This window comes from Filicampus tigris, chromosome 14 (assembly GCF_054856515.1).
Source record: "Filicampus tigris isolate MCC_2025a chromosome 14, RoL_Ftig_1.0, whole genome shotgun sequence".
NCBI lineage: Eukaryota > Metazoa > Chordata > Actinopteri > Syngnathiformes > Syngnathidae > Filicampus > Filicampus tigris.
The window spans coordinates 15,153,092-15,180,057 of NC_141230.1; the positions used below are offsets into that span (position 1 = coordinate 15,153,092).

At 41.5% G+C, this 26,966-nt stretch overlaps 3 protein-coding genes across 5 annotated transcripts; all 3 read right to left on the reverse strand.

Annotated features, from left to right (window-relative positions):
* Window positions 1-1,647: 1,647 nt before the first annotated feature.
* nxph2a (neurexophilin 2a) lies at window positions 1,648-19,498 on the reverse strand. Of its 3 annotated transcripts, none has more exons than XM_086052488.1 (4): window positions 19,454-19,498; window positions 18,310-18,394; window positions 18,058-18,224; window positions 1,648-2,812 (listed from the first exon to the last, which is right to left on the reverse strand). In XM_086052488.1, the coding sequence occupies exons 3-4, from the start codon at window positions 18,100-18,102 to the stop codon at window positions 2,069-2,071; spliced, it is 789 nt and encodes a 262-aa protein (XP_085908614.1). In that variant the 5' UTR covers window positions 18,103-18,224; window positions 18,310-18,394; window positions 19,454-19,498; the 3' UTR covers window positions 1,648-2,068. The 3 variants fall into 3 exon arrangements, with proteins under 3 accessions (XP_085908614.1, XP_085908613.1, XP_085908616.1); XM_086052487.1 differs by having other exon boundaries at window positions 18,310-18,407; window positions 19,454-19,481; XM_086052490.1 differs by lacking the exon at window positions 19,454-19,498 and adding an exon at window positions 10,553-10,671 and having other exon boundaries at window positions 18,310-19,181.
* On the reverse strand, window positions 19,305-21,354 carry tex30 (testis expressed 30). Its single transcript, XM_086052491.1, has 5 exons — window positions 21,123-21,354; window positions 20,071-20,310; window positions 19,945-19,996; window positions 19,634-19,848; window positions 19,305-19,545 (listed from the first exon to the last, which is right to left on the reverse strand). The coding sequence occupies exons 1-5, from the start codon at window positions 21,189-21,191 to the stop codon at window positions 19,384-19,386; spliced, it is 738 nt and encodes a 245-aa protein (XP_085908617.1). The 5' UTR covers window positions 21,192-21,354; the 3' UTR covers window positions 19,305-19,383.
* Window positions 21,355-21,366: 12 nt separating this feature from the next.
* poglut2 (protein O-glucosyltransferase 2) lies at window positions 21,367-26,428 on the reverse strand. The gene is made up of 10 exons (XM_086052486.1): window positions 25,932-26,428; window positions 25,086-25,291; window positions 24,669-24,874; window positions 23,999-24,076; window positions 23,450-23,622; window positions 22,747-22,984; window positions 22,355-22,564; window positions 22,157-22,246; window positions 21,693-21,797; window positions 21,367-21,555 (listed from the first exon to the last, which is right to left on the reverse strand). The coding sequence occupies exons 1-10, from the start codon at window positions 26,120-26,122 to the stop codon at window positions 21,538-21,540; spliced, it is 1,515 nt and encodes a 504-aa protein (XP_085908612.1). The 5' UTR covers window positions 26,123-26,428; the 3' UTR covers window positions 21,367-21,537.
* Between the last annotated feature and the right edge of the window lie 538 nt (window positions 26,429-26,966).

Here is a 26,966-nt window from a genome sequence, read left to right on the forward strand (position 1 = left end):
CAAAAACCGTATGATAAATTAGTTTATATACCGTATTTATGTCTACATTTTAACTATTAAATCACTTTGACAGTTATCACTGCGAAAGGTTCTATATAAATAAAATGTACTTAATTAATGATGCTAATCAATATAGAAAATGGATGGATGGACATAAACAGACGGAAGTGAATGTGACTGCTTGGTGAAAACAGGGCTTCAATTCACATGATAACATATTGAAGTTGTCTGTAGAATAAACACAAGGTTTTAGTTACACCTCTAAACATCCCCTCATGACTTCTGCTCAGGGATTTAGAAGTGTGGTGGAGGAGGAAGTGCCCAGAACAGAGGTGTCCAAACTATGGCCTAGCCTCCATTCATCAATATTAATTGCCCAAAAAAAAAAAAAAAATGGGCGTGAAAATGATGGGAGTTGAAAAAGTCAAGGGTTGCGACACTCCTGCCAACAACTACTACTAGTACATTATTTTTATATAGAGCTTTTCTATATACACAAAGAAACTATTTACAACTAAAATAGTGACAGAGGTATTCATCAAGTTTCAACAGTAAACAGAAATAATTCTGTTTTGGAAGCAAAAACTGTTTCCTCCAATGTTCCATTTGTGAACATTAAAGTCCCTGTAAAGTGAAAATAAATGTCTTTTGAATCTGACACACCACAGAGAAGAGTGTTGTTAGTTGCTACCAACCCTGCCAAATACGAATGATTAAAAAACTGAACAAGTATAAAAATGGGAGGGAGGCTTCAAAGTCGAGATCAATCTCAATCAATCTGAAACGTGTCCGCTGAATGCGTGAAACCAAACCCTGCTGAAAAATGCTTATTACTTCATCTACCATCTTCTAATGCCGACACGTTTGAGCCACGAAAATATAGCCGCTTAGTCCCGAGTGGCCCGAATAATATATCCCAACAGATAGTTGTAACAAGAGGCGTTAACCACTAGCGTGTTTACTAGCTAAAGAGCTTTCCGTGGCTTCTCTCGGTGGCTGACCGGCACCGGGTTTGTCTGAGACTTTACTTCCTCAGTTGGAATTTTAATAATGACACTATAATGGTCTGTAAATGATATGATCCAGGGAAGATGCTTTTTTTTCAGGGTGGAAGCATTGCTAGATAGCTAGCTGGCTAACTAGCTCATTTGTGTTTACAAAATGGATGTCATCTTTTCTGGAAATTGGAACGTCTAATGTGACCAAAAAAAAGAAAAAGAGAGCAAAAAGGTAACCTTGGTCCTGCCTCGCCTCTCTCTTGATATTACAAAATCGACAAAACAAGATGTTTGCCGGATGCCAGTCGTGTCGTGTTGAAGATTGGTTGTTCTTGTTTGTATACAGTATATAACTGTACTTAATACAAATAGTTAGGCGCTTCTTTGCATCCACTAGCCTGGTTGCTTTCAAACTGTCCCCTTGCAAGCAAGTTTTATCAAATTGTATCTCTCATATCTCAAAGTTCTTGTCATCATGTCTCTTGTCTATTAAGGGTTCACATTTTCCCTGCGACAATAACCTGCAATTGAGTCGGCTAACCACTGATAAGAGCAAAGGTGCTCCAATTCTGAGATAGTAGGGGAGGAGGGACTCATTCTGGAGGCGGAAGTGTGTCACGAAGCGCCATTTTAGTCACCCCCCCACCCCCCCCCCCCCCTCAGTAAAACCAAAATGCTGAAAACAGTTTAACATGCACAAGGTGAGTCTGTACTGTACATGTTTTCATCCATTATCTACAAACAGTGTTTAGTGTGTTTGGAAACAAACCTCTGAATTCACTTTACAGGGTCTCCGACAGCAAGCTGTAGAGTTAGCAGTTTTTTCCCCAAAATAAGCATATGATATTAACAATATCTAATTGCCCGATTGGTTTTAGTGCGTTTGACAGATCAAAGTTGAAGAATTTCCCAGTGGTGGCTGCAAGCCTCCATTTTTCTGTATGCGGCCCTCCCAGGAAAATGTTTGGACACCTCTGGCTTCGAGCCTGACAAGCCTGATTTGAAGCTTCAAACAAAAGTGCGCGCGCACACACACACACACGCGAGCACACAGGCACGCCCACACGGTATCATCCCGTGGAGGAATACGGCGTGTCACTGTGGTAGTTGTAGTCAGGGCAGACCTTCTGCACCAGTTTATAGTCCACGCTGTAGAAGGCGATATAGATGCATATGACTTTGAAGGGCTTGGAGCAGAGCCAGGACACGTGACTCTGCGTCTGCTCCTGATAGCAAACCTTGGACGGGTCGAAGCTGCACAGCGCCGTCTTCTTGTTGCGGTCCGTCTTCTCGTACTCGATGCGGCAGTTGAAGGACTTGGTGTCTTTGGTCTCCGGCGCCGACTGCTGGGCCACTTCGAACTCCACCACCTTGGAGGGCGGCACCAGGCTCACCGACACGTTGCCCAGGCCCGTGGAGTTGTGGCGGAAGTAAACGCTAAAGGTGCCGTTGCCGTGGTCCACGATCTTGCCCGTGATCAGCAGGTTGAGTTTGACCGTCTTGATGTTGGAGTGGAAGTCGCCCCAACCGAACATCTTTTTGAACTTGCCGGTCTTGACGATGGGCCTGCGTTTAGTTCTGGCCTGCGGATCCTGAACATCTGTCTGGTTGGATAACCAGTCCCAGAAGTCCTCCATGTTCTGTATGTAGGACATTTCCCTCGCGTCGCTCTTGAACCCAGGGGAGGCCCTGGCGAACAAACGCAAGGGGTTGAGGATCCGGGGACTGGCGCCCGTGGGAGACGACAGTTTCTGCGTGCCGTCCCCCCACTCCATCAGCTCTGTGGCTCCCCCGCGTACTTTGCTGCATGCGGCCTTTGGAGAAAACACACAACGCGCACAAGTGGCGTTAATCAACAATTATGCAAATGGACATTCGCTCGGTGTGAAACTCAAGTCAAATATTACACAAACAGAATGACATTTTGTGTATTTAAAACTACCCAAAAATGTTGGCTTTAAAATAGCCCCGTAGCTTCATGCTAACATATCATGGAAAATGCCACTAACATGTTGGAATTGATAGTGGTGGTTTTGCAACCGAATATTTAAACACAAACAATGGAGAAACACATGCAGGCAGATAATATAACAACACTCACAGACATATATTCTTTATCCTCAATGAAGTGACTCATATTTTTCACACACAAGAAACATACAAGAAAACCTCTAATTGGTAAAGTCAAAGCAGCGGATGCGTCACATGGCTGAAATACTGCAATTACCGTACCGTACTGTACTGTATATTCTACGACACTTGATTTCGCAACACATTTATGTCAAGATTCGTCATTAAAGTAAAGGTTGTCAGCATATCCAGACATCCAATAATGAAAATGAATTTTGGAGTTTGAATTTTACTGTGATAGGTGGTTTGGTGGTTACCATGTTGTCCACACAATTCTGAGGTAAAAGGTTTGAATCTCTATTTAGAGTTTCTATGTAGGGGAGAACTCTACAGAAATGTTTCACGCATTCCAAAACCATCCATGTCAGCTTCAGTATCACAGTCCAGAGGTCCTGGATCTAGTTTTTGTCATGTTCTAGCCCTAGTCTTATAACTAAGTCAGTCACGATTGCACCCTCTGAACTCCATCTAGTAACATGTGACCACAGAATGACCCAGATAAACAATATTTTAAATATGTTTTCTTATAAAAACGTAATGGAATTGATCAAATGGAATGCTTCATTTTCTGCCAGTTGAAAGAGCAATATTTATTTTGAAAGTGTTGAAAATGCTTGTGGAAGCTACGGCCATGGGTCATATAATTATATCTTGTCTTTTTTTTCAGTACTCATAATTAAATCATATTGATTAGCTAATGAATGGCAACTACAGAACTGTTGCAAAAAGAAAAAAAGCCCACAAAAACTGCGACAACAAATGAGTTATATAATCAGTTATTTGGCGCCGCTAACACATTAACCAGCAATTAGCCCTTAGCACGACATGCTAACAAGCCCGTCAAAATCAACAAAAAAATAAAAATAAACAAATGACATTTCAATTCTACGGAACAAATCTTACGATTAGTTCACTTCACAGACTATTAAATAATTTGGTAGGCTTTCCACCAGAAAAGAACAAAAATAGTCCAGATACGCAAAATGAAGCCAGTTGACTGTGTTCTTGTTAGCATGTTGGACAATGCTTTGTCTAGTAGCTTGTCGCGGCTAACACCACTGTCTGCTACCATTTCTGTAGGCGGGGCCGAATAATTGATTAAATGTATAAACAAATCAGAATTTGTTGTCATTTACTAATAATAATAATTCACTGGTGTCACAATTTTCCTACTTTTTCACAAATCTACACTATCGGTCAGTCCAAAACGTGTGTGTGTTATTTATTTATTTATTTAGACAAATTGTTGATCAATCTTAAGTGTTGAAAAAGCCTTGCTTTGTTTTATAATGCAATGACAATGGTTGAACAAACAAGCTGTTTTTGGGTTCTCCTGGAAAGGTAATGATTTCGGCGGTGATGAGGATTTCGCTCGACGCCAGCGGAAAGGCGCTTGTCCAACTAACGTATAAAAGTAGCATCGCACTCAAGGTCGTGATGTTGTGTACGTCATCGCGGCTGTGACTATCTTCAGCACTCAGCCACCACAACTGCGTCGCAGCTGTGATGATGACAAGCAGTTCATCATCACTCACTCTCGAGTGATATTCCTTCACTAAATGCAAGTCAAGTCGCTAAGACAAGTAAAATCTTCTCAACGTGCCACTAGGTCGCAAACCGGCGCTGAATTGCTTTGATGTTGCGTGCCTACGAACCCCAACATGTAACGGTGGCCAACAATAAAACAAGCTTATCATATAGTTAAGTATGTGCTAAATGCTAATCCAGATGCAGCAATGAACCGTGATCCTCCTTGTGCCTCAAAGCTCTTTAGCCTCAGGAGTGATTCCTGGTCCACTTCAGATAAAGCGTTAATAATTCACCGCAATAAGCTTAGCTAGTTTTATTAGTAATTAGCGCCGGCTTTCCCCAGGCCCGGTTGCGGGGATCACTGCGAGAAGCAGATGTTGAAAGCACCGAGAGCTGCGGCTGTTTAAACTCTCGTTGAGCTGCTGCGCGCGACTTCCAGAGTAATTACCATTTTGCTGTAAGCCCGAGTGAAGCGCACGTGTACTGAACTAACAAACTAGGTCTGTCTGCCAGGAGTTACATAAAACCTTTCCATTCCACATCATACCATACCATCATTTTAACTACACTTTACTGATTTTTATCATTAATGGGAAGACATTACAAATACATTACTAAGCTGATTTTTCTGGTACCATGCACTTTTGCTTGTCTGACCACTTTTTACTTTGAATCCCTCTTTGAAAACGCTTAATTTGGCATGCTAGCTATGTGTACATCTGCTAAAGCTCAGAGTGTAAGTACTTTTGCTGTCTTGGTTGATTATGCAAATAATATAGTATTTCAGTATTATGATCACCTGGACAATCTACTGTATATCCAAAAATCTGTCTTTACATAGATTACTCGTAATGCGGGGTTACAACCACGAGCGAGTGAGCGCCAATTGGGTAACCAAATGTTCACTTTCTCTCAGGTGAGCTGTGTATGAGATGTTTATAATGCAAATGAGAGGAGAAGTTTAAGTATGATGAGCAACTGGGGAAATTGCAGTGGCAACAAGCGGATGACGAGAGGACATATCTACTTAAATGCTCCGAGACAGATGAAGCACGGAGAACCTGAAATCCTTCGCTGATGTCTAAGCTTCACGTTGCCGCTCTCTCACTGTCACTGTGTGACAACGCACACGCGCACACACGCACATCTCGCTCATTTAGGCACAAGTGATGTCTTAGAAACTCAGTCATGAGAGAGAGGGGGGAAAAGAGGGGAGAAAAAAAAAAAAATCACTCTTTTTGTACAACAAAAACAACGAAAATATGAGGCAAGGTCTTATGAAGGAGAATCTTCAAAAAGCTTAATTAAGATTTCTTAATCTGTGCTACCGTGCTAAGAGGCGTTTCAGGGCGACTTGAAATGAGACGTTCTAATGGTAATAAGTGCAGGCTCATAGAGTTTGAGAACAGCAGAACTCATTTGAGCAGCAGCACAAGGCAAAGACGCGTGGCAAACTTTGGCAATGTGTGCACATGCTCGAGCCCGACTGGGCCTGGGACGCTCATTTACTATAATCATGCATAATTAACACTCCTGAAGCAACTCAGTAGTGACTAACAAATAATTACACGTCACATATCGACAACCTGATTGGGTGCAGCAGTGTGTGTGGAGGCACGCACGGACACGGGCATCGTGCTCAGATGAGATTTTCATTCGTAATGTAAGGAACGTACTAAATGTAAACGTCTTTCATCTTAAAATGACGAATGATTTCAGTCTCAAATTACATGCACGGTGTAGTGTGATTTATCCATCATTCCAGGTAATCCTCAATATTACCAATGCTTATTTCATCAAATCGGGTACGGTATGAATATCCCACGTCCACCCCCCTCATGCACGTGTATTCCGTGTACGTCATTGTGTGCAGATCAATACGGTCAAGCGATTTTGTTCAATCTTGGATTCTGCCAGCGCCCTGCCGCACACCGAGGCGAGATCGGCCTCGACATCAATCTGTAATGAGCGCTACCGAGCCGACCGGCTGCTTGTCCCGTGGGTAAGCGTATCTTTTAGGGCCTGACATAAAGGTAATTGCTACAGTGACCAAAACTAGCCTCTAGAAGGTTATTAAGAAGCCACTGACATCTGGATCTTCTGAAAAGATGCCGCCGAAATGCCTTTGAGGTGCGCAGCCGGTGGCGTGTTGCTGAGCCGCGACGGGCCGCGTGCCGCGGGCGAGGCTACGGCGGCATTTTGATGCCGATGATGGAATCTCTTTCAAGTTAGCCCGGTTGACAAGCAAGGCCGCCGCTCGTAATCTGCGCGCAGCTTTTCTCTTTTTTTTTTTTTTTTTTTTACTGGGCAGTGTTGAGAGCTTGCTACATCTTCATTTGCAAACTTGCCAACACAATCCACTGTGTTTTTAGTTATCCGGATGCGCAATCGAGGCTGGATTGGTTTTCAGGCGTGTTTGTGAGGATAAACAAAATGGGCAATTAACCTGCTCATCGGCGTAAAAAGAGCCCTTCCAATAATGCGCGGCGCTCTTTTTCATGGATTTATCGGTGCAAATTGACCTCACTTTGGTGGTGGAATTCACTTCACTGCTAATTTTCTGTCCGGAGCTCCATTCACGCGATGCTATTCTGCGTACAAAAAAAACACGACTGGCAAATTCGCACTTTTAAAAGATGCCGTGTAAAGAATGTAACAACTGCACCTAAGATTGGGATGGATCTTAACTGACAGCCAACATGACTCAACTGCCCTGACATCAAAACCATTGCGAGGCCAGAATTCCCCAATGCCGCATCCTTCCCAAGCCCTCTTTCCTTCTTATGTTCCAGGGCAAATCATTTGTAATGATTCACATCCACAGCCAGTTGGCGGAGAGAAGGCCCCGGAGGTGCTTAGGCAGCCCGGCGCGAGCGACAACACGCTGCTGAAGAATAGATTGGCGCTTCGATCACTGGAACAGCCTCACGCACCAAAGCCATCACTTTTAATCCGCGTCGTGTCCGGGAAGATGCATGGCAGGTGTTTCGGTGCTGTGCTGGATCGCAACCGATCACCTACGCTGGAGGCGCCTTACTCATTGCGCAATACCACCATCAGAGTGTATGTGTGTGAAATCAGGATATCTGACTGCCTTTAGTTGAATTAATACATTGCCTTCTGACATTCCAACTTTTATTGGAAACAATTTGCACCCAGTAAATGAAGACATGCACGCAAACACCAGCAGCAGCACAGTCCCAAAAATCGGTGTCATATAGTCGTTCTCAGCTCACAGCCTGAACCTGGCTAACGGACCTTGGTCCGACCACTGAATCAGGTACACATGACCTCAGGTAACCTTGTGTAAGCAGCTCTGTAACATAATTCATCAACCCAACTGGATCATGGGATCCCTAAGGCACGGTATACACACAAGGATTCATTCAATCTTGAAACTTTGTTTATCTGTTACAGGCGCTACACGTGAAGATGGAAAAAAAAAACAGGCATGGAAAGAAAATATAGTATTTCTGAGACAATATTTATCTGCATTATTTGCCTTGGCAGACCGATGCTAATGTTGCTGGGAAATAGTGGAGCGAGAACAAAATATAGTGCTTAACTACCCATAACATTTCAGGAGTAGACGTTTGTTTATGCACATTAACAAGCTCAATTGACTCTGTATTAAAAAATACTGCTGCATCTGGAGGGGAAAAGCATAGCCATGACCATTAAATAAATAAATGCCCTCGAAACCATAGACGCTTCTGTGTTCTGCACCTTTGTGTGCCACATCCGTGATTTAAAAAAAAAAAAAAAAATTCAGTACAGGAGAAGATGAAGAAAAGGAGCGGCTACTGAGTTCAAAGAGAAGTGATGTTAATGTTTTTGGTCACATAATGATTCTGTCTTTCCAGAGTGTGATAATTCATCACTTCTCCAGTGGACATATGAGAAGAAATTGCTTGCATAATGAGCAACTGGGGATCACATCAAGTTTGGGGTCAAGCTGATTAGGTGGTTGGGGAGGTGACTATTGAGAGAATGAGTTATTTTTAATGCATAGATCTGAACATTTGTCATTTCTGTGTATTTATTTTCTGATCACTAAACCATCACAGGTTTCAAAGCAAACATGGTGAAGCGGAATTCAGCTGTTATGCTGCACACAAGTGGAGTGACCTGGCAACAGAAGTGAAGTCAGCCCCAAGTATAAATGCTTTCAAATCCGGGTTAAAACTATGCTTCCCCCGACACCTTTGATTAAAGTATTTTAAGTATTTAAAATAAATTTCACTGTCAGTAAATGTCTTTGCTTTGAAATACCTTTAAATCTTTTTGCTAGTAAATGTATTTAATTGTTGTCAACGTACGTTCTTTAAATAATTCTCAGTAAGCTACTTTTGTTCTCTTTGCTTGCTTTTGAATGTATGTGGCTGTTTTGTTTTTTTTTACTCTTAAATGCTGTGCTTTTGGTTGTGTGAAGCGCATTGAGTTGCCTTGTGTATGAAACGTGCAACATATATAAAACTGCTTTGCCTAAATATGAAGAGATAGCTACCACGTGATAACATAACAAAATCACGATTCCTATTTTTTGACAGATTCATGAAGTAGGTGCCGAAGTCTGCATGAATGGATGCCGTTGATTTTTTTTTTTTTTTTTTTTTTTTAACACTGAAAGAAATCAATCATATGAAATATAATTGGGTGCAGCAGAGTTCCAAGCCTGCTGTTTCAAAAACACTTATTTTAAAATACTACCTGGCTGTTCATTATGTCACCGAGCTGCTTGCTGCTTGAGCCAAGCATGGATAATATGATGTGACTTATTAGTCATGTTATAGCGACCGCTTTTTGCCACCACAACCTCTATCTTTCTTTCCTCCCCTGCTAGGATCGGGAGCATTTTTAAATGAGAAAAATGATGCAGCACCAACCAATTACGTTGGCAACGTACCAGGAAAACTACGGCATTCACTCTCAGTCGGATATGTTTTTTCTTCTTGTAGAAAATACAAAACAGCACATACAAGAGAGCAATATGGAATTCAATCTTTTTTTTTTTCTTTTTTTTTTAGTAAACATGACGCAAAACGACAAGAGAAAAAGAAGAAAAGAACAATGCTCACTATAATGTTAGTTCTGTAGACTAAAAGCCAGACAGGTACTATCTATCCATGTTTCTGCACTGCTCGACAAGTTCAGGTTGAGGGGAAGCTGGAGTCTATCTGAGCAGACTTAGTTTGAAAGGCGGACTACACCCCGCCCGTAAATCACTGGGCGAATGTGAATGGGGGCACAGAGAGGAAATTGAGGCCACATCAGCAACCAACAGTGAACCAACACAGTCCTACTGGCCCATGAGTCCATACGTAGAAATGAATTCTGCAACTCAGTAACTTCTTGCTAAGTAAAAGTTACCACAGCCACATCTGCTGAACCCACCGGGGCGCTGCATCATTTGCCCCGAAAATGCAATTCCGACTGGACATGACAATGACTGCATATCTGCCTTTCTTAGGTGTATTGTATGTATTGTCTTGACAACGGAAAAAGGGGAGCTTTTCAGACTATTAAATAACATTAGGAAGCAAATCCGCCATGTACACAAATCTGACACGTGGACATTTGAAACTATCTCAAGTATTTGTAACTATCTATAGAAAATGTCCATTGTTTCGACGAGAAACATACTTTACTCTGGACAATACATGTAACACTATGAAATTTCCAACATACTCTGTGTCATGTTATTCTTTTTTTCAGGAGCAAAAAAAAAAATTGACTTTATGAAAACACCACAATTATTGGTTATTATTAATTTAAAAAAAAAAAAAGTGGTACTTTAACATTTGAATGTTTTTGTTATTTTGAATCAGACAGATGCCTAAATGTTGTTTAAGTAACTTTTCAGGCAGCACGGTAATAGTGATTAACACACCCACCTCACAGTAGGACAGGGGCTCCTAATTTGGGCACCGGCCTTCCTATGGTGAGTTTGCATGTACTTCCTGTGCTTGTGTGGAGTGGATTTTCTCCAGGTACTTTGGTTTCCTTCCATATTCTAAAAACATGCATGTTCGGTTAATTTAAGACTCATCATTAGGTGTTAATTTTTTTTCTTTTTTTTAATAAGTGCTCTGTGATTGGTTAGCAATTAGTTTAGTGTTGACCCCGCCTCTTGCCCCAAGTCAGCTGGGATTGGCTCCGCACAGTGGATGTGCTATCCTTTATTTTGAAGGACAGTTCTAGCAGAAAATTGAGATCATTCATTGTAAACATGGCGCCATAAAACCGTTTTCATTGGTTGTTTGGCTACTCACTTTTAATAGGACTTTATGTGAAAATGTCAAAATCATCATTAAGTGGAGATAAGTGATTTTCATTAAGAATATTACTTATTTTGGTCCTGAAACTACTCTCAAAACAACAGTAAACTGAGGGATTGTTTTTATTAATATGAAGTGATTAACGTTCCTTTTGCATAGCTGCTAAAATGAAAACACTGCTCTCTTTCACTCCCGAGGTTGTCTTTGCTTTCATATTGTTTTCAAAAGCAAGGTTATGTCCTACATGTTCTTTTCCAAATCATTCCATTTAAATTGCCCATCTCAATTTCCACCGACAGTTCTTCTTAGGTGTGTTTCAAAAAACGTGAAAACGTTTCAGGAAGTATGCACGAAAAACACTCCTGTGCAGATTGTGGAAAGTCATTTCGCGCGTAGCTGAATAAGCTTGACTTGCAGTCGTATTGTGCACCGACATTGATCTGCTCATAAAAATATCAATGGGAAAAAAAACTGTTACGAAGGATGTATTATAGGCTTGCGTTAATTTTAATAATGGGAAAAACTGTTAGGAAATCCTAACAGTTTGTTCAGTGTCTCAGAAAGAATCACCTTGGAGGTTCTACAGTATCGGGAAGCCAATGGAAGCCGTTCACATGTCAAATGCTCGTTTTGTGTGAAAGAATACATGCAACTTAAAAAAAAAATTAAAAAAAATATGTAAAATAAAGTTGTAATTAATCAATAAGCCAGAACACTGTCATGTTATCATGCCCAATAATGGTGGCCCTTAGGCAATAAAGGCAAACACTAAGGCACCTTGGCCTCCAAATTGGGGGGAGGGGCGGGGGGTTGAATCAACTTTAATATAATCTCTACATTAAAGGTAGTTATTAGTTATTATTATTAATTTTTAAAACAGAAAAGTTAACAGACTCAAATGTAAAGCCATGGCCAATTAAGGAGCATAAACTGTTATAGATCATTTGTAGAGATGAAAGCAACTCAGTAGCTCTCTACACTGGCTTAATCTGCACTTCAATTATTCATCTGGCTAGCTAACATTTTTCCTGCTTTTAATAGTCAATCAAAACACTATTCCCTCTCACCCCTACAGGTTATCAGATTTTTTACATCAGTGCGTTCAAAGTATCAAGAGCATGTTTTGTTTTCAACATGTTTACATTCTTATTCTTATTAACACACCATAATTTAACATTCTTATACTGCGTTTGACTACTTTTTTTTTTGCATCTGCTAAATCCATTTTGTAAACATTAAACAGTGATGGAGGGGGCACCGTGTATCCTAAAACACACTATCAAACACGTTTCAGTGTAGGAAATGAAATTGCAGCGATGATGTCGGGTGTTTAGAAAGTGTTGACGGTACTCTTGGACAGAAGCCTTCAGGTAAGGCGGATGCTCACGTTATCGCAACACCTGCCACATGTGACAGCAGCGGAGCCATAAACACTTCACGTTTTCGACAAGCGTTACCTTTCAACGCATCATCACTTTCATTTTAATCCCCTTACACGGTCAAAGCGCCAAGTCCTGCGCAAGCTCCTGACACCTGCAGCACATCTCACACAGTCTGATAGCAAGGATTCAAGGAGGTAATACCAACCTGAAAAATACTACCGTCATATGGACCACTTTTGAAACACATTTGACTTTGTATATCATCATAGATCAACTTGTAGAAATCCTCCACTAAAGACGCTTTATTTATTATATTTATTGCATCAGTGACCTTTTTTTTTTTTTTAGTGTGCTAACTTCAGTTTGCCGTCTCCTTCTCTCTAACTCCTTGTCACAACGGATGTGGCTGTTTTAATGCAAATACATTCAGGGTGGATTCGCCCATAAGGGCAGTAAGTGAATTTTGACAGCGCAATTGTTTCTGTAGTGCTACAGATTGCGGCGCAGTTGATTTCACAGGGGCCGTTTGCTTTGAAGAAGAAACACGAGCAAGTAAAAACGTGGCTTCCTTTCTCCTCGCGGTGGCTCTGAAGACAAGCACATCACAAGCCATAAACACAGACGGAGGAGAGCTGACGGCTCTCGGCAAGGCCTGGAAATGACAGGCTGAGAGAAAGAAAGGCCTCAAAGCTCGGAGCACAGACGAGGGAAACGCTAAAGAGAGAGTAATCAGAAAGGAGATTTTTTTTTGTACTTATTGTAAAGCTGTCACACCTGTCTTTTACAGAAAAGTTTCACAGCTTTAATTAAAGAAGTCGATCATTTTCCAAAGCTTTGACGTGGTGGGTATGCTTGCTTTAGACGAATGTTAATTCGAAACTTTCGATGTCACAGTGTGGTGTATTTTGGGGTAATAGGGAAATGTTAAAAACTGTCCTGCTGGATTGATATTTTTGTAAAATAAAAGGATGTATTTCATTGTTTAAAATACAAACAATTGGCGGAAACTTCTTCTGGACGATTCTACCAATGTAGCATGGGCAAAACATGCTCTCCGATTTTTATAAATTTAGGGCATTTTTCCGTAATATCTTTTCCAAGAACCCTCAACTGGCCTAATTATTGGAACAGAATTGAACAATTAATGGTAGATGTTGTACATACAGCGCACAGTGTCTCAATTTACCCACAAATTACTAAGTGTGAAATGTGTGCTTGTTTAGTGAATGTTAATGTTGTTACGGTGAGGACTGGGGCAAGCCTATGAAAAGCGGAAAATTGGTGAATAATTGACATCCATTATAATTCCATTAGAGGGGAAAAAGTTTACTTTTTTAAACTTATTTTTTATCCAACCCCCAAAATCTTGAAAAAGCGGGGATAGACAAGCAAAAAAAAGCCTTTCCCGCATTTCAGCCCACACCTCCCCCCCCAAAATAAACGCAATATATATTAAACAATCTGCAACCAGTTGCCTTTATTATAATGTATGAATGGCAGCAGTTGGATGCACAGGTATATTTTACCTTCTATCAATCTAACGGAAGCACATTTAATTGTTCTACCTGTCACTATACGCATGTTGCTCGCTTAGATTTTTGTAATCAATACATCAATCAATAAATAATCGTTTTCAGACATATTAAGTCAAGTTGGATCAATTCCTACGGCACCCCCTCATGACCTCTCAAGGGACACTTGGTTGCCACGGCACCCTGCTTGGATATATTAGTAGCAAGGACGTACTGGGACCAACATTTGGATTGGAAATATTCGTCGATGTGCAGCCGTCACGCACTGAAATTTCATCGTTGACAGGGGATGCGGACGGCTGGTCACCAGCCGTTCGGGAAAATTCACATATGTTCCTGACATTCCCGATGACCACCGCGCCCCTGATTAGTAGTATGCTAATTGCTTGGACATAATGCAAATGACAGCACAATTAGCATAACATCTTTATGGAGGGTCGAGTGTCATGTCACTGGAAATAGTCCAGTTTGAGCATTTGTGCTACAAATGTGTGTACTTCTTCCTACTAAGTCGTCTTGACAACACGATGCGTCAGTGTATAGCGACCACACAACCCTCTACATTTTCTTATGTGGCGCCACGGCACTGAAATGCATTTAGTCGCCAAGTTCCCTGCGACGATGTGCATCAGAGGGTCCCGTAATGCTCCTGACCCTGCAGAGTAGTAATGGCAACGCTGTAAGATAGCTGAAGCTGGGATCTAACGTTGCCGCGGGGCTGCCATAAAAATTCATAGCTGTGGATCAAGATCAGGAAACTCAACATCATATTAAACATAATGGATCCTGCAGCAGAGCGGAGAGTGTGAAGTACTCCTAAAGCAGGGCTGGGCGCATCACTTCCCCTCCGCACGCTCACATCACAAGACCAATCATGCTGCTCCTAATTGTTTGACTCAAGTCTTTAATCGTCCATCCCGCCGCCCCGCGAACGTTATTGTCATCGCAAAGGGCAAGCGTGTCACACCTATCAATCCCTTTCAACTTCCTTCTCTTTATTTTAAGACCTTTATCATGAATTGATCGCCACTACACACAATTACGCCTGGTGATTGGAAAAGAAATAGGTTGCGGGGCTCAAAACAGTCAATACAAGCCGTAGTGGCTTTGAGGGTTTCAAGCTGGGGAGATGACAAACTTTGCTGTGGATGGTGGAGACAACAGCCAGGCTGGGGGCTGTAAATGCCACAGACAATATTGTTTAGGAGGGATTATGCAGTCAAGCCCTGTGGCCGAAAGCTTGTGACCCCAATATGAACAAAGATTCGCATCGGCAACGAGCAAAGTTCCCAAATGATTCCTGGAAGGCGCCGCATGCATGCACGCAAGCAAAGGCCCTTTAATGCCACAAATCCATGCTTAATCACATCCACAGAGATTCCACTGGCCCGCTTGCCTTTTCCATCTCATATTCTGCTCCCTCTCTACGCAATTGCTGTGCACGGCTTTCAAAAATTCAAAACTCGAGTTCCGCTTTTTTTTTTTTCCCTCTCTTTTTTTCCCCCCCTCTGCCGCTTTCTTACAAACCAAATCCTGAGAGAGGTTGATGTGAAGACCCGGCAGAGCAGGGATGTGGAGGATATAAACACATTTCTTATTGTCCATCGGGATGGGAAGGGGTTGGGGTGGACGTCGGGGTAGAGCAGCGCGGTCTGTAAAAGAGACGAGGACCTTATCACAGCCTGGCAGCTCTGTAATTCGGCGCCATGATAAAATGGCGGCACGGAAAACCTTACAAGGCTGGCACAATCCAAAGACGGATTAGGTTTTTCTGACATAAGCTTCCTGAAAAACTAATCAATCAGCCCATGCGGTATTATCACAAGCGTGAGATTAAAGAGCTGCTCCTAATCCCCCGCACTGTACATTTTTATTACACTTCTTAGTGTTAGCTGCCTTTAACTACACAATATATAAATAATATTATCAAAGCTAATTGAGCACGGGGACGGGGAAAGAGGTTATAGTGTCCTTAGAGAGGGACTTTGTGTAGCATTTGCGTTTTGTTATGAAGAATGGGATCACGCCGTTGTCCTTGCCGGAGTGCGTTTTGACTTTGAACCGAGGCCTCTTGTCTCACTCCCAACTCTGCTTGACAACAATTACAGCCGCTAAAACGAACCGGAACCAAATTGCATCAGCTTCTCTGAGACTTTTTTTGGGGAGCGAAATAAACAAGAGTGCAAAATCGGAGCCAACTCCCGTGAGAAATGACATGTAATCCGTGAAATCAGCGCACATCAAAGTTGCGGATGAACTCCAAGCGTGTCGCTCCGGAGACGCTCGCGAGTAAACAGCTCGGCTTTGTCCGCCGAATGCGTCACACGTCTGCGGAGACGGAACGCGGATCTTCTTGGCCGTGAGGAGAGACGCTTTGTTGTGACACAATATTACCAAAGAGCCGCAAGACACAAAGGCCGAATAGAGTTGGTCAATGTCAGTTTGGAGCAGCACCAAAGACGCCCTCTTGCCCGCATGCAATCAGTGCAATAAAGGCGGGGGAGGCGATGGGAAGACGGATGAGAGCCCGGCTTCGCAGTTATGTTATATGTACATTGTTCGGCTGTCGTTGCACGGGGGATAACTGCAGCAGATGTCACGGGGAAGAATGGATTCTCCCAGGATGGCACTGACCTGCTTATTTGTCCCTGAGGGTACAGCACAGATGTCGCGACCGGAGTTACGTTTTCACACTTTGACTCAGACTGTGAGTGTTCCAGCAAGGGAGGGCGAGACTCAAAAGTCTCAGTGTGTCACGGTATATAAGTCGGCATACTCAAGCAACGCCGACATCTACAGACTAGAGTGCCACGCCCAAACGCATCCTTGCGGTGTCCTTCAATAGTGAACTTTACATCGGTGCACTTCCTTTGAGCTACGAAGCGGATTTTAAGGGTATTTCGGCTCTCAGACGCTAAGGGCCAACGTGTCTGTCCCTAGACAGACTGGTGACTCTGCATCCACTGAGGCATGTGAAGAGAGCCACTCCAGGGGAAGCAGTCTGTCTCTTTCTCGGGAGGCACGGCTTTTCAGAGACAGACTGGAGGCTGATGACTCAAACATGGGTGCAGCAACATCTGCACACTTAAGGCAACGTTTAAAGAAGCTCTCGCTGAGCACCCATGTGAGGAACTTCTTCAAACACGTGGCATTTTCTGTCCAGATGCCATCGCGCCAACAGGCCCTTCAAACCAACACAATCCTGATAAAGCCTACATTGTTATCAGCTACCTACATCAGCGGCTTCCAGGGTAAATGTGAGATAAAAGACATTTGTAAGATTTGGATATTTCCAGGGAGAGCTTGCTGGTATTACTGCAATCAAAAAAGACAAGCTTTAGAACATAAATCTCCAGTAAATATGAAGTATTCACAGGGACTAAAGATGATAACAGATAATCACAACAGAGGTTGTGTTTTTTTTTTTTTGGGGGGGGGGGCAAGTAATAATTTAATAATTTGAGCTCTAATACTTTTGTACTTTGCACCTTTTGTAGTCTGTGGTTTCTTAAGTTATATTTTTCGGGAGGTCCAAGACGGTGCCTTAGGTGACGCCCAGAATTAAAATAATCCAGTGACTACTTACTATAGAAGGTAAAAACAATTTCTGACTGTTTTTTTCTGGAATAGATGAGCAGACTCTAAACACTATAATAATATTAACATTTAAACAATGCAAAACTAGTAAACAAAAATAATACAGCATTTTCAACCCCTACACATATGAGGATGCATAAGTGGCGCAACTTTGAATATATATATATATATAAATAAATAAATTTGTAGGAAAAGTGACCAAATATAAATTCATTTATATTGTTGAAATTATGATGCATAACACTTGTTAAATGGTAATATTTATAGCTATAAATTATGGCTTTAACAAATTTGTGCTACAAAAGTAAACATATTTGAATCAATTTTGATTCTAAAACACTGTAAATATGTGTATAATATTTGAGAATTAATAACCATATGAGTTTCTTTAAGATGTTAAAATAACTACTCCTGTAAATGGAAATAAAAATGTTTTACTGACTGTTAAAATGTTTCCCTACATTGCCAATGCATTTAAATAATCCAAATTACAGTTAATTGGATGATATTGCAGATATGACATCAACTGATAACAACAGAAAATATGCAAAAGTCATGCCTCAAAGGATGAAGTGCCAGATCAAACTTAAAGCAGTTATTCGTGTCTCACCTGGTGCAGGAGGAGAGAAAAGAGGAATATTTGCAGGGCTCCCATCTTTGGTGACTTATTTTAGAGTGGGGATGTGTTTATTTAAGAAGAGCAATGTTTAAATCCTCTTGAAGATGTGAAGATTTGGGGCAGACGGGCATATGTCGCTCAAACATCTCTGTGGTCAACTGCGGGAGCAAAAAAAGTACACAACGTCTAACCATTTAAACCCTAAATAGAACATTTAGATGAAAGTCAAGAAGCTTGATTTACCTTTTTGAAAATTGCTCACTTAATTGGCAAAAGCATCTCGTGTCACTTCAATCCACCAGTCAAAGTGTCCAAAATCCTGGTTTCTCTATAAAGAAGAGCTACATTGACCGGATCACTCAATTAGTACGATGCTCCAAACTCTACAACAAACCAACGCAGAGTGGAAATGCTCATTCCCCGCTAGTTAATCCCGACAAATGCTTGAATAACAAGGCGGCTGTCAAGTGAAGTATCCCACAGTGCGCGCGTCGTGCGCTCTCTCAACTCAGCACGATCCACAGCGCGTCTCCACACTCCACACGTACTGCATCCAACAGTACACTCACACTCACTCATACACTTGGTACCACTGCGACCACCTTTTGTTAGGGGGGAACACGTCGCCTGAGATTTAACCCTTTGGAGAGAAACACACACACTCACACACACACACACACACACACACACGCACACAACCTACTCCCGTCTTGTCTTCTTCATAAATGAGACATTAACACAGAATATGTAGTCTTAATTTGATCATTAAGGATTGTAATGTCCAACTGGTGCATTCTGGCATCACTAATTAAATTCACAATTGTGTTACGAATGATTCAAAGGCATTCGACTTCTCATTGAGAGGGTCAACAACTGTGCTCAAGAGGTGCGACTTGGCCACCTGACAAGAGTTGTGGCAGCCATAGGACTTTGGCGCCATCATGTGGTCACATGTAAACATGAAGCAAGGTGGTGCTCGCAGTTACCTGCAGTGCAGTATTCATGCTATACAGTACATAACTGCCTCTTTAATACACGTATGTCAAACTCAAGGCCAGGGGCATGATCCGGCCCACTATTTTTTTTTTTCGCCCCACTAAAGCAAAAAGGATTTTGAGTTTCTTCCTATAATTGATCTGCTCTTTTCATTTGGGCAGAAAATCGGTACCAAAAATGCAATTCATTTCTATTTTTAATCAAAGATCAGATTTAGATTTTGAAAATAAACAGGGATATGATTTATATGTACCTCACAGATTTATTAGACCACTTTATTTCACAAGACGTATTACAAAAAGAGAGACGTTGTAATGTTATCTATCCTCCCCATTTGGAGAGCCAGGTGATAATATGAGAGTTCACTTCCTCTAAAACAGACTCCTCTGACCTTCCCGATACTTTCAGGCCATGGCTTCCTCCACTCAGCCAAAAAACGTCCACTTGAGCACTCATCTTGTTTATTGTTCCCTCAAAAAGGACCTTGGCGAAGAAAAAGAAAACAGAAAAAAAAATCATTATTATGATAAATGTTGAGGATACACTGAAAAGACAAATCTAGGCTAGGCACCCTATCACACATGTTGTCCTCTGTGCCGGAAACAAAGAGCACAGACATGCTTTCAGGTAGCCCTCGGATATCTTCACTGCGCTGCTGATGGGCGTGAGTCTGTCCTGGGGGATGTAGGGGGAAGGACAAACAGACGACACCCTGAACGGCACCTTCCGATTCATCACTTAGTTGCTTGGCCAAGGCAGCGGCAGCGCGGCAACCCATTGACCTCCCTGGCGAGACATTTTTTTTTTCCCTTAGGCATTTGTCACATGGATTTATGGCATATAAACCGCCAGTCACTTACAGTATACAGTATTACTGCTTACCTCCAAAGAATGTGTTCTTTATGGTCAAGTTCGGCAATGATTCCAAGTAGTGCTGGTAGAAAAACATCACCATAAATGTGACCATGCCTCGTGATTTTTTAGCTGAAATACAAAAAAAAAACATACCCAAACTGCACGGTAAGCCTTCACTCTATATGCCAAGTTTAAACCTTTGCATGTGAAACGGAGACAAAGGAATCCCTTTGAGGCCAAAGAGTGCGCCAGAGAAACGAGATGATAGAAGTTCATGTCTCCACCAGCTCCATGCGTCAGTATGACAGCTGTGTTAACTTGGTGCTCTGTGGAGGTAGGAACACACAATGCAGCTTCCAAACATTTGATCCCACATGGCACCTGCACACGTTCCTGAAAAAGGAAAGTGACTGATTAGACATTATTTATACTGCTGACAGCATAACGTATACAACTGTGAAATAATTATAATGATTCATTTGCTTGTGTTTGTATAAACGTGTCTCACAAGCAGAGATGGCTGACACTGGCCCATATCACTGAAAAATCATCAGCAAGGTTAATTGCACAATATTATAGTAACATTACATAACCAGCAGATCTGCTGGTTCGGTCAGCTATTAATGCATTTGTTGTCAAATGATACCAACCTCAGTTCTATTTTCAGTTTGGTTTGTCCAAACTTTCATGAATTTGTTTGGAATAGAAAATCGTGCATCTACTAGAACTTTCAGTGTTACAACAATTACAAAGAAAATGAAGCACAAATGTTACTGCAAATGGTTGTTCGTTAATTGTTCCATATACAGTTCTTAAATGTTGAGCGTTTGTAGCTCACACAATACTTTACTCAAACGTACTAAACCAAGATAACAAAACATGCTACTGTATGTTCTATTATTTTGTTTGCTTTTAAGCATAAAAGTTTGTTGTTAGTACAATACAATTAGATGTTAAATATCTTTGCCTAGCCATCATGCGGGTCTTGCTTTAAGGCCTCTATAGTTCTTGCTGTGGGTCTGCAGTGCAGAGTACCCCCAAAATATCATTCTCACATTTGAAGTAGTGTGACTGTCAACGTAGTACGTTGTTTTATTTACATAACGACGGTTAGGATCGTACTTTCTTAAGTGTATACATTGAGTCAGTTCAGTCAGTATGACGCTGGCTGACTGACTCAAAAGCTTTTTTTTGGTTGTTTTTACCTCGCAAAACTTGTCCATCACAGTAGCCACGATCACAAACAACTTCCGGTTATCAATGCGGAAGTGCATCCCTCAGAGTTCTACATAATCGCCAGCAGAGGGCGACATCCGGGTTTGCAAAATGTGAGCGAGCAGACAAAAAGTCAATGAATAAACAAATCCTGACGAGTCGTTTGTAAATCTGTCGCACAGTTCCATTCTGTTCCATGTAGGGGAAAATAACCCAGTGCGATGCCACATACGGTACTTTCAGTAAAAGAAAAATATTTATTTAAAAATGATATTCAATATTCAAGTCATGGTATTAACAATATAAAAATTATGGTAATGGGACAAATGAAACATTGAATACATTCAATTTTTGGCAACACAGTATAAAACATTTTAAAAGTATGTCAGTCTTCTTGGAAGTCGATCAAAGTTCATCCTTTAACTGCAAAACAAAGAATCGTTTCAGTACAAACAAAAGTGGTCACTACAATATAAAAATATAACATTTGTCAAGAATTCTGACAGGATTTGATCACATATCATTAATTGAACACAAGGATGACATTATGTTGTCCTTACGTGTGTCCGGAGGCAGGAGCATGGAAAGAGGTCATCACTGGGATGTTCTACCAGCTCCATGCCCTCACGTATCTTGGGTTCAGTCACCTGGAGTTTAGAATATTCCTACGGCAGAGGAATCTCGATTAAACAGACATACAAAGATATACAGTATCCAGGTAAGAGTGGCACAGTCTATTTTCTTAAAAAAAAAAAAAAAGACAAAAAACAATTGGAAATATCTGACATGCACGTAAGCAATGCATTTATTTTTGTGAGAGGGGAATGGTGTTTTTGTTTCCTCATATAGTGGATCCTCTGAACTTCAAACGGCCAGCTGTTTAAACAAGTCGGAATTTGACCTTAAATTTTAAGAGAAACACTATGTACAGCAAAAAAGAATAATATACAGCCCAAACAAAACAGGAGTGAGATGAATCAGCTTGATCTGATCCGGATACTTTTTGTAGTGTAATGTATATTACCTTGAAAAGTTTGTAGTAATAACAAAATATGTTGTCTCCCATAAGTCGTTTGCGTGCAAACTGTTGACCCGCAAGAGCAATTTTCTTAGCCTGGAAGACAACATATCACAACATGAGCATAAATAATTTCATGAAATCCACTGAAACACACTTTAGAAAGCATGAATCTGATCAAGCAAACTGAATAATACAATCAACCTGTCCATCGTGGTCTCGAGCCCACTGGATCTTTTCCAGCAGATCTTGGAGGTCCGCCCTGACTGGGATGTAGTGTTCCCACGGTATGAGCTCGTTGTAGAAATGCTCGTAGTAGCCGGAATCCTGCTTGAACACCACGCTGTCTCCGGCCAGAAGGTAAGGCAAGCGATATGCGGCCACAGTGCCATCAATGTTTATTTGGTACTTGTACTGAAACCAAAACAAAAAGACAAACACATGAACTGACTGTTCACAGTACTTCCGGCAATGACAGTGTTGGATTTAATTCGGATCTTTCCTTGCTTATTGCTTGATAGCACACCTTATAGTGCACAACTGTACAATGAAATTCCAATTTAACCACAGCTAAATAATTTTAAAAAAAGATTCACCTTGAAGAAGTCAAAGAAGGAGACATGCTTGACCAGCGGGCCGTATAAGCTCTCGTCGTGCTTGAAGAAGAAGAAGTTGGTGAAGGCAGCATCTATCATGTGGGGGTGGGCCCTGGACAGCTTGACAAGCTCCAGACGCTCCTGACGACTGTCCCGCCCCCTCCAGAAGGCTGTGGCATTCTTCTTGGCCCACGGTGGTCCCGTATTTGCCTGCACCGACATCATGTCCAGGCTCACTCTGTTCATTGGATGCGACAACACGCCGTGCGTCAAATTTCAGTATTCGCATGCAGAACACCATGTGATAGTGATAGATCGTTGGTGGTGGCAGCATCATGCCTTGGGGTTGTTCACCTTAATCAAGGCGGAGGGAATTATGAACACTTTCCTCTCCTGCTTTAGTTTTTTTTTTTTTTTTTTTTTTAAATCGCTTGAGTGGCACAGGTTATAGGTTATATTAATGAGGGGAAAAGGTTTGAAATTATTTATCATGTTGTCCATATTTTTTTGTATTACAAAAAAAGAAATGGCATTTGAGCAGGGGTGTGTAGACTTTTCTTGGCCACTGTACCCATTTGAAATATACGGAGCAAGACATGTATGCACATTCACCTACTACATGTATAATATTAAAATAATAATATATATAATACTTCAAACTCAATTTCAACTATTAAATCAAATGCACCGCGTGAGCGCTTACCTCCCCATGGTCTCAAGGACAGACTCAGTCAGGTCATATGTGGGCATGACAATATCTCTGGTGTTATTTGAGCCACACCAGGAGAAGATAGGATGAATGTTCTGAGTAGCTTTCCTCTTCTCCAGCGGCCAGTCACCCAGGTTGACAAAAAACTCCATGTCAGGTAACCTTACCTGGACACACAACAATATGTGTACGTTAAATGTGAATGCTCGCATTTATGTGTGTGTTGTAAAAGAAGTAGGCTGGATTTACACTGCATGGTTCAAGTGACACAATTTCAATTTTTTGCTAGGAGGGGCAAATGGGATATGCGTTATGGCAGCGTAAATAGAAGAAGAAAAAAAAAATCAATGAAACTAGATATCTTCTATATGGGTCGTTTCATGTGTTCTGTAAATGTTTATATAGCAATCGGTTATGTGTCACTTGAAATGTACATGGAAATGGGCAGGTAAAAAAAAATCTGATCGGGGCATTTAATCACAATTGGGCACTTGCACCTGCATTAAATCCAGCCTTAGCCAGATGGAATTAAATGCAACTTGCTTTTCTGCTAAGTGACAGGAGGATGGAATCCACAAAGATTCGGAAACCGACATGCTCACCAAGTGTTTGAACGTAGACCTAAACATGAAGAAGAAGAAAAAAAAGTTAAACAGTATGAACAATTCAGCAAAGTTTATTGAGTTTCATCATTTAACGCCATTCACTGAGCTTCAGTTTACTCCTTCTCATAATAATAAAAAAAAAACTTTAAAAGAGTGAAACGTGATAAACTATAACCTTGACCATGTTTGTCTGAAAACATGAAATATGAATTACAAGAAGATGCGAAAAGAGGATAAATTACTGGATGCACTGTGGCAGTACTTTGAGGGAGCAATGATTACTAGTACAATACTTGAATGCTCCACTGGTATTTTCAGAAAATGGCCCTCTCACACACCGTGTTGTCACAGTGACACACACACACACGCACACACACCCCCACACCCCCACACACACACGCACACACACACACACCACTTTCTTATTCTGGGAGTAGTACTATTTGAATAAAAAAGGGCTGTTAAAGCAGGAATATGTTAGCCGATTAATTGTCTTTATTAATTAATTGAGGTTTATTTGCCAGAACCACGTTTGAAAAACGTCTTTTCTTAGAAGCAAAAGGAAAAGGCCCAGTCCTGCTATACAGTATACAACATCCAGTGTGCACCTTGTTATCTTTGATGGTGTAGTGGCAGAGGCTTTGTCGCTGCCCAAAGCGCTGCGGAATCTCCTGAGCGTTGCGATCTGGGTCGATACTGGCGAATTGGGACAGGTCGTGCTCTATCTGGGGAAAGGTGTGAGGACAGTGCATATGGGACAGCCAAGCAGAGCCATCCTCTTGCGGACAGTAACAACCCTCATGGTACACTGGTCCTGATGAGAAAAGTAGAAATGCATAGTCATTATTTGTATATGAAATACAAGATTGAAATACTTGTAGGCAAGTTATAAACTCTAGATGGTCTTTACGTGGAATACAGGGTTAGGATTGTGAACATTTGACCAAGGAACAGATTAAAAATTTGATTCTAAAATGTCCGATTCAACTTCACAGCTTCCACTGTATTGTTACTTCACGATTCACCTCTGAGAACGTATGGAGACTTGGCCACATGTTGGTCCATGAGCAGAACGTGGACGTGAAGGTCGGTGTAGCTTGCGTACATTCTGTAGCGAACCAGGAAAGACCCATCTTGACGATCCAGAACCTGAATCCAGATCCTAGTGAAATGCTCCGATGGAGAGACGATCTTTACCTCGAAGGTTTTCTCACCTGGTGAAGTGGATAGACTGCAGGATAGAGCGGAATAAATGTCATTTTTCACAAGTGCGATGCGTGTTAACTTAGCCCTGCTAAATACTTCGCCGGAGTGAAGTTACTTTAATAGTTCTCAGTCTTATATGAGCATGAGTAGTTATATCATAATGGTTGATTATTATGGTGGAACTTGAGGAGCTATATAGTTTCTTGTCAGTCAGCTCCCTCGCCTTTCAATGGCTTACACGCCAACAGCCGTGCTATTACACATGTTTTGGCGAGTTTTACAACTTGATTCTTTCTTTACTGTTGCACAATATCAACGAGTGGCTTGAAATACGACACCTCTGTCCCCTAGGATAACTTTCTGGAATGACAAAACGGGAAATAAGTGTGAATAAGACACGTTCGAATTTGAGAACGTGTAGTGTATATTTTAACCTAAGGGTTCCAAGGAAGCAAAATGTTTCTGTTCCAACAGAATCGTTATACTCGTTATTCAAGCGTGACTGTCAAATAGCACCGGGAAGTTGGAACATTCGCAGTTACGCACGCCTGTACGAGCCTACAACTCAACCCATTGATGTGACAGCGACAGTATGCTGACGACACAATCAATTTTCCCGTTACACTGCTTTAACATAACAGTTTACTGTATTGTACTTTACTTACTTTCTCCCTGAGCGGTCCACTGCCTGGATGAAGAAAAAACGGGCTGGCAGGACAATATTTGGCTCTAGTCCAGGCCCCCAGACAAGAGTCTTTGCGGCGCTAAGAGCCGCCGAGTCGGTCCGAACTCCCTGGAGTTCGGGTCGGAACAGAGCCAGACCCAAAAGCGACCACAAGCATAGTCGGGGCAACATGATAGTCGAATGCCAACTTTCCGCTATATTGTTGTCTGTTTATACTCGTCTTCCCGTTGATTTAAGTTCCTCTAACTTGCCATTGTTTCACTTAAAATGTCCGGATAGTATTTGTGCTTTCAAGAATAACGGTGCCGTTCCAGTGTCTGTTAGTTCCGCTTCCATTTGAAGTCAACTACTGGACTGTAAAGCGTTTAAAACGTGTCTAATATGCAAGCACATTATTTGTAGTTAGTTGTTTTAGCTTCAACGTTAGCCGCTCCCTGAACGCTTCATCCCTCTGGTAAAAGATTTTTTTATGTGAATGAGTGGGAGGGGCCAGGAGACAGCTTTCCGATTGGTCAGCCCAGTGAGAAGCTTGATTGCTCGTCAATCCGGAAGTCATGAAATGATGTATGAACCAGATGTGTTTAGATAATTATGCATAATAGCTGTAGCAGTCACTAGTAGCAAAGTAAACTATTTTCTTATGTTTGTAAGCAATAGTGGCCATGATAGGGTGGCAGAAAGTGATTGTCAAGCACGGATCCAAATTGAAAAAAAAAAGTGTTGGGTTTAAAAAAAAAAAATCTAAATTAATCCATCAGATAAAATAAATGGGTGGATGTTGTTGTTGGACAGAGAGAATCATATTGAAAGATGTAGCATACCATGGCATATTCACCACAAAGGCTTTCTTTGCGGCTTATGTTGTATAAAATGTTGAGTTGCCTGCCAGAAGACTACAGTGCGCTATCAGTGTCAAAACAGCACATCATTTATCCGAGCAATATGTCAATTAATTTGGCAGTCCTTCATTGATAATAAAATCTATGCCATGTAACTATATGTATATTTTTCCTAA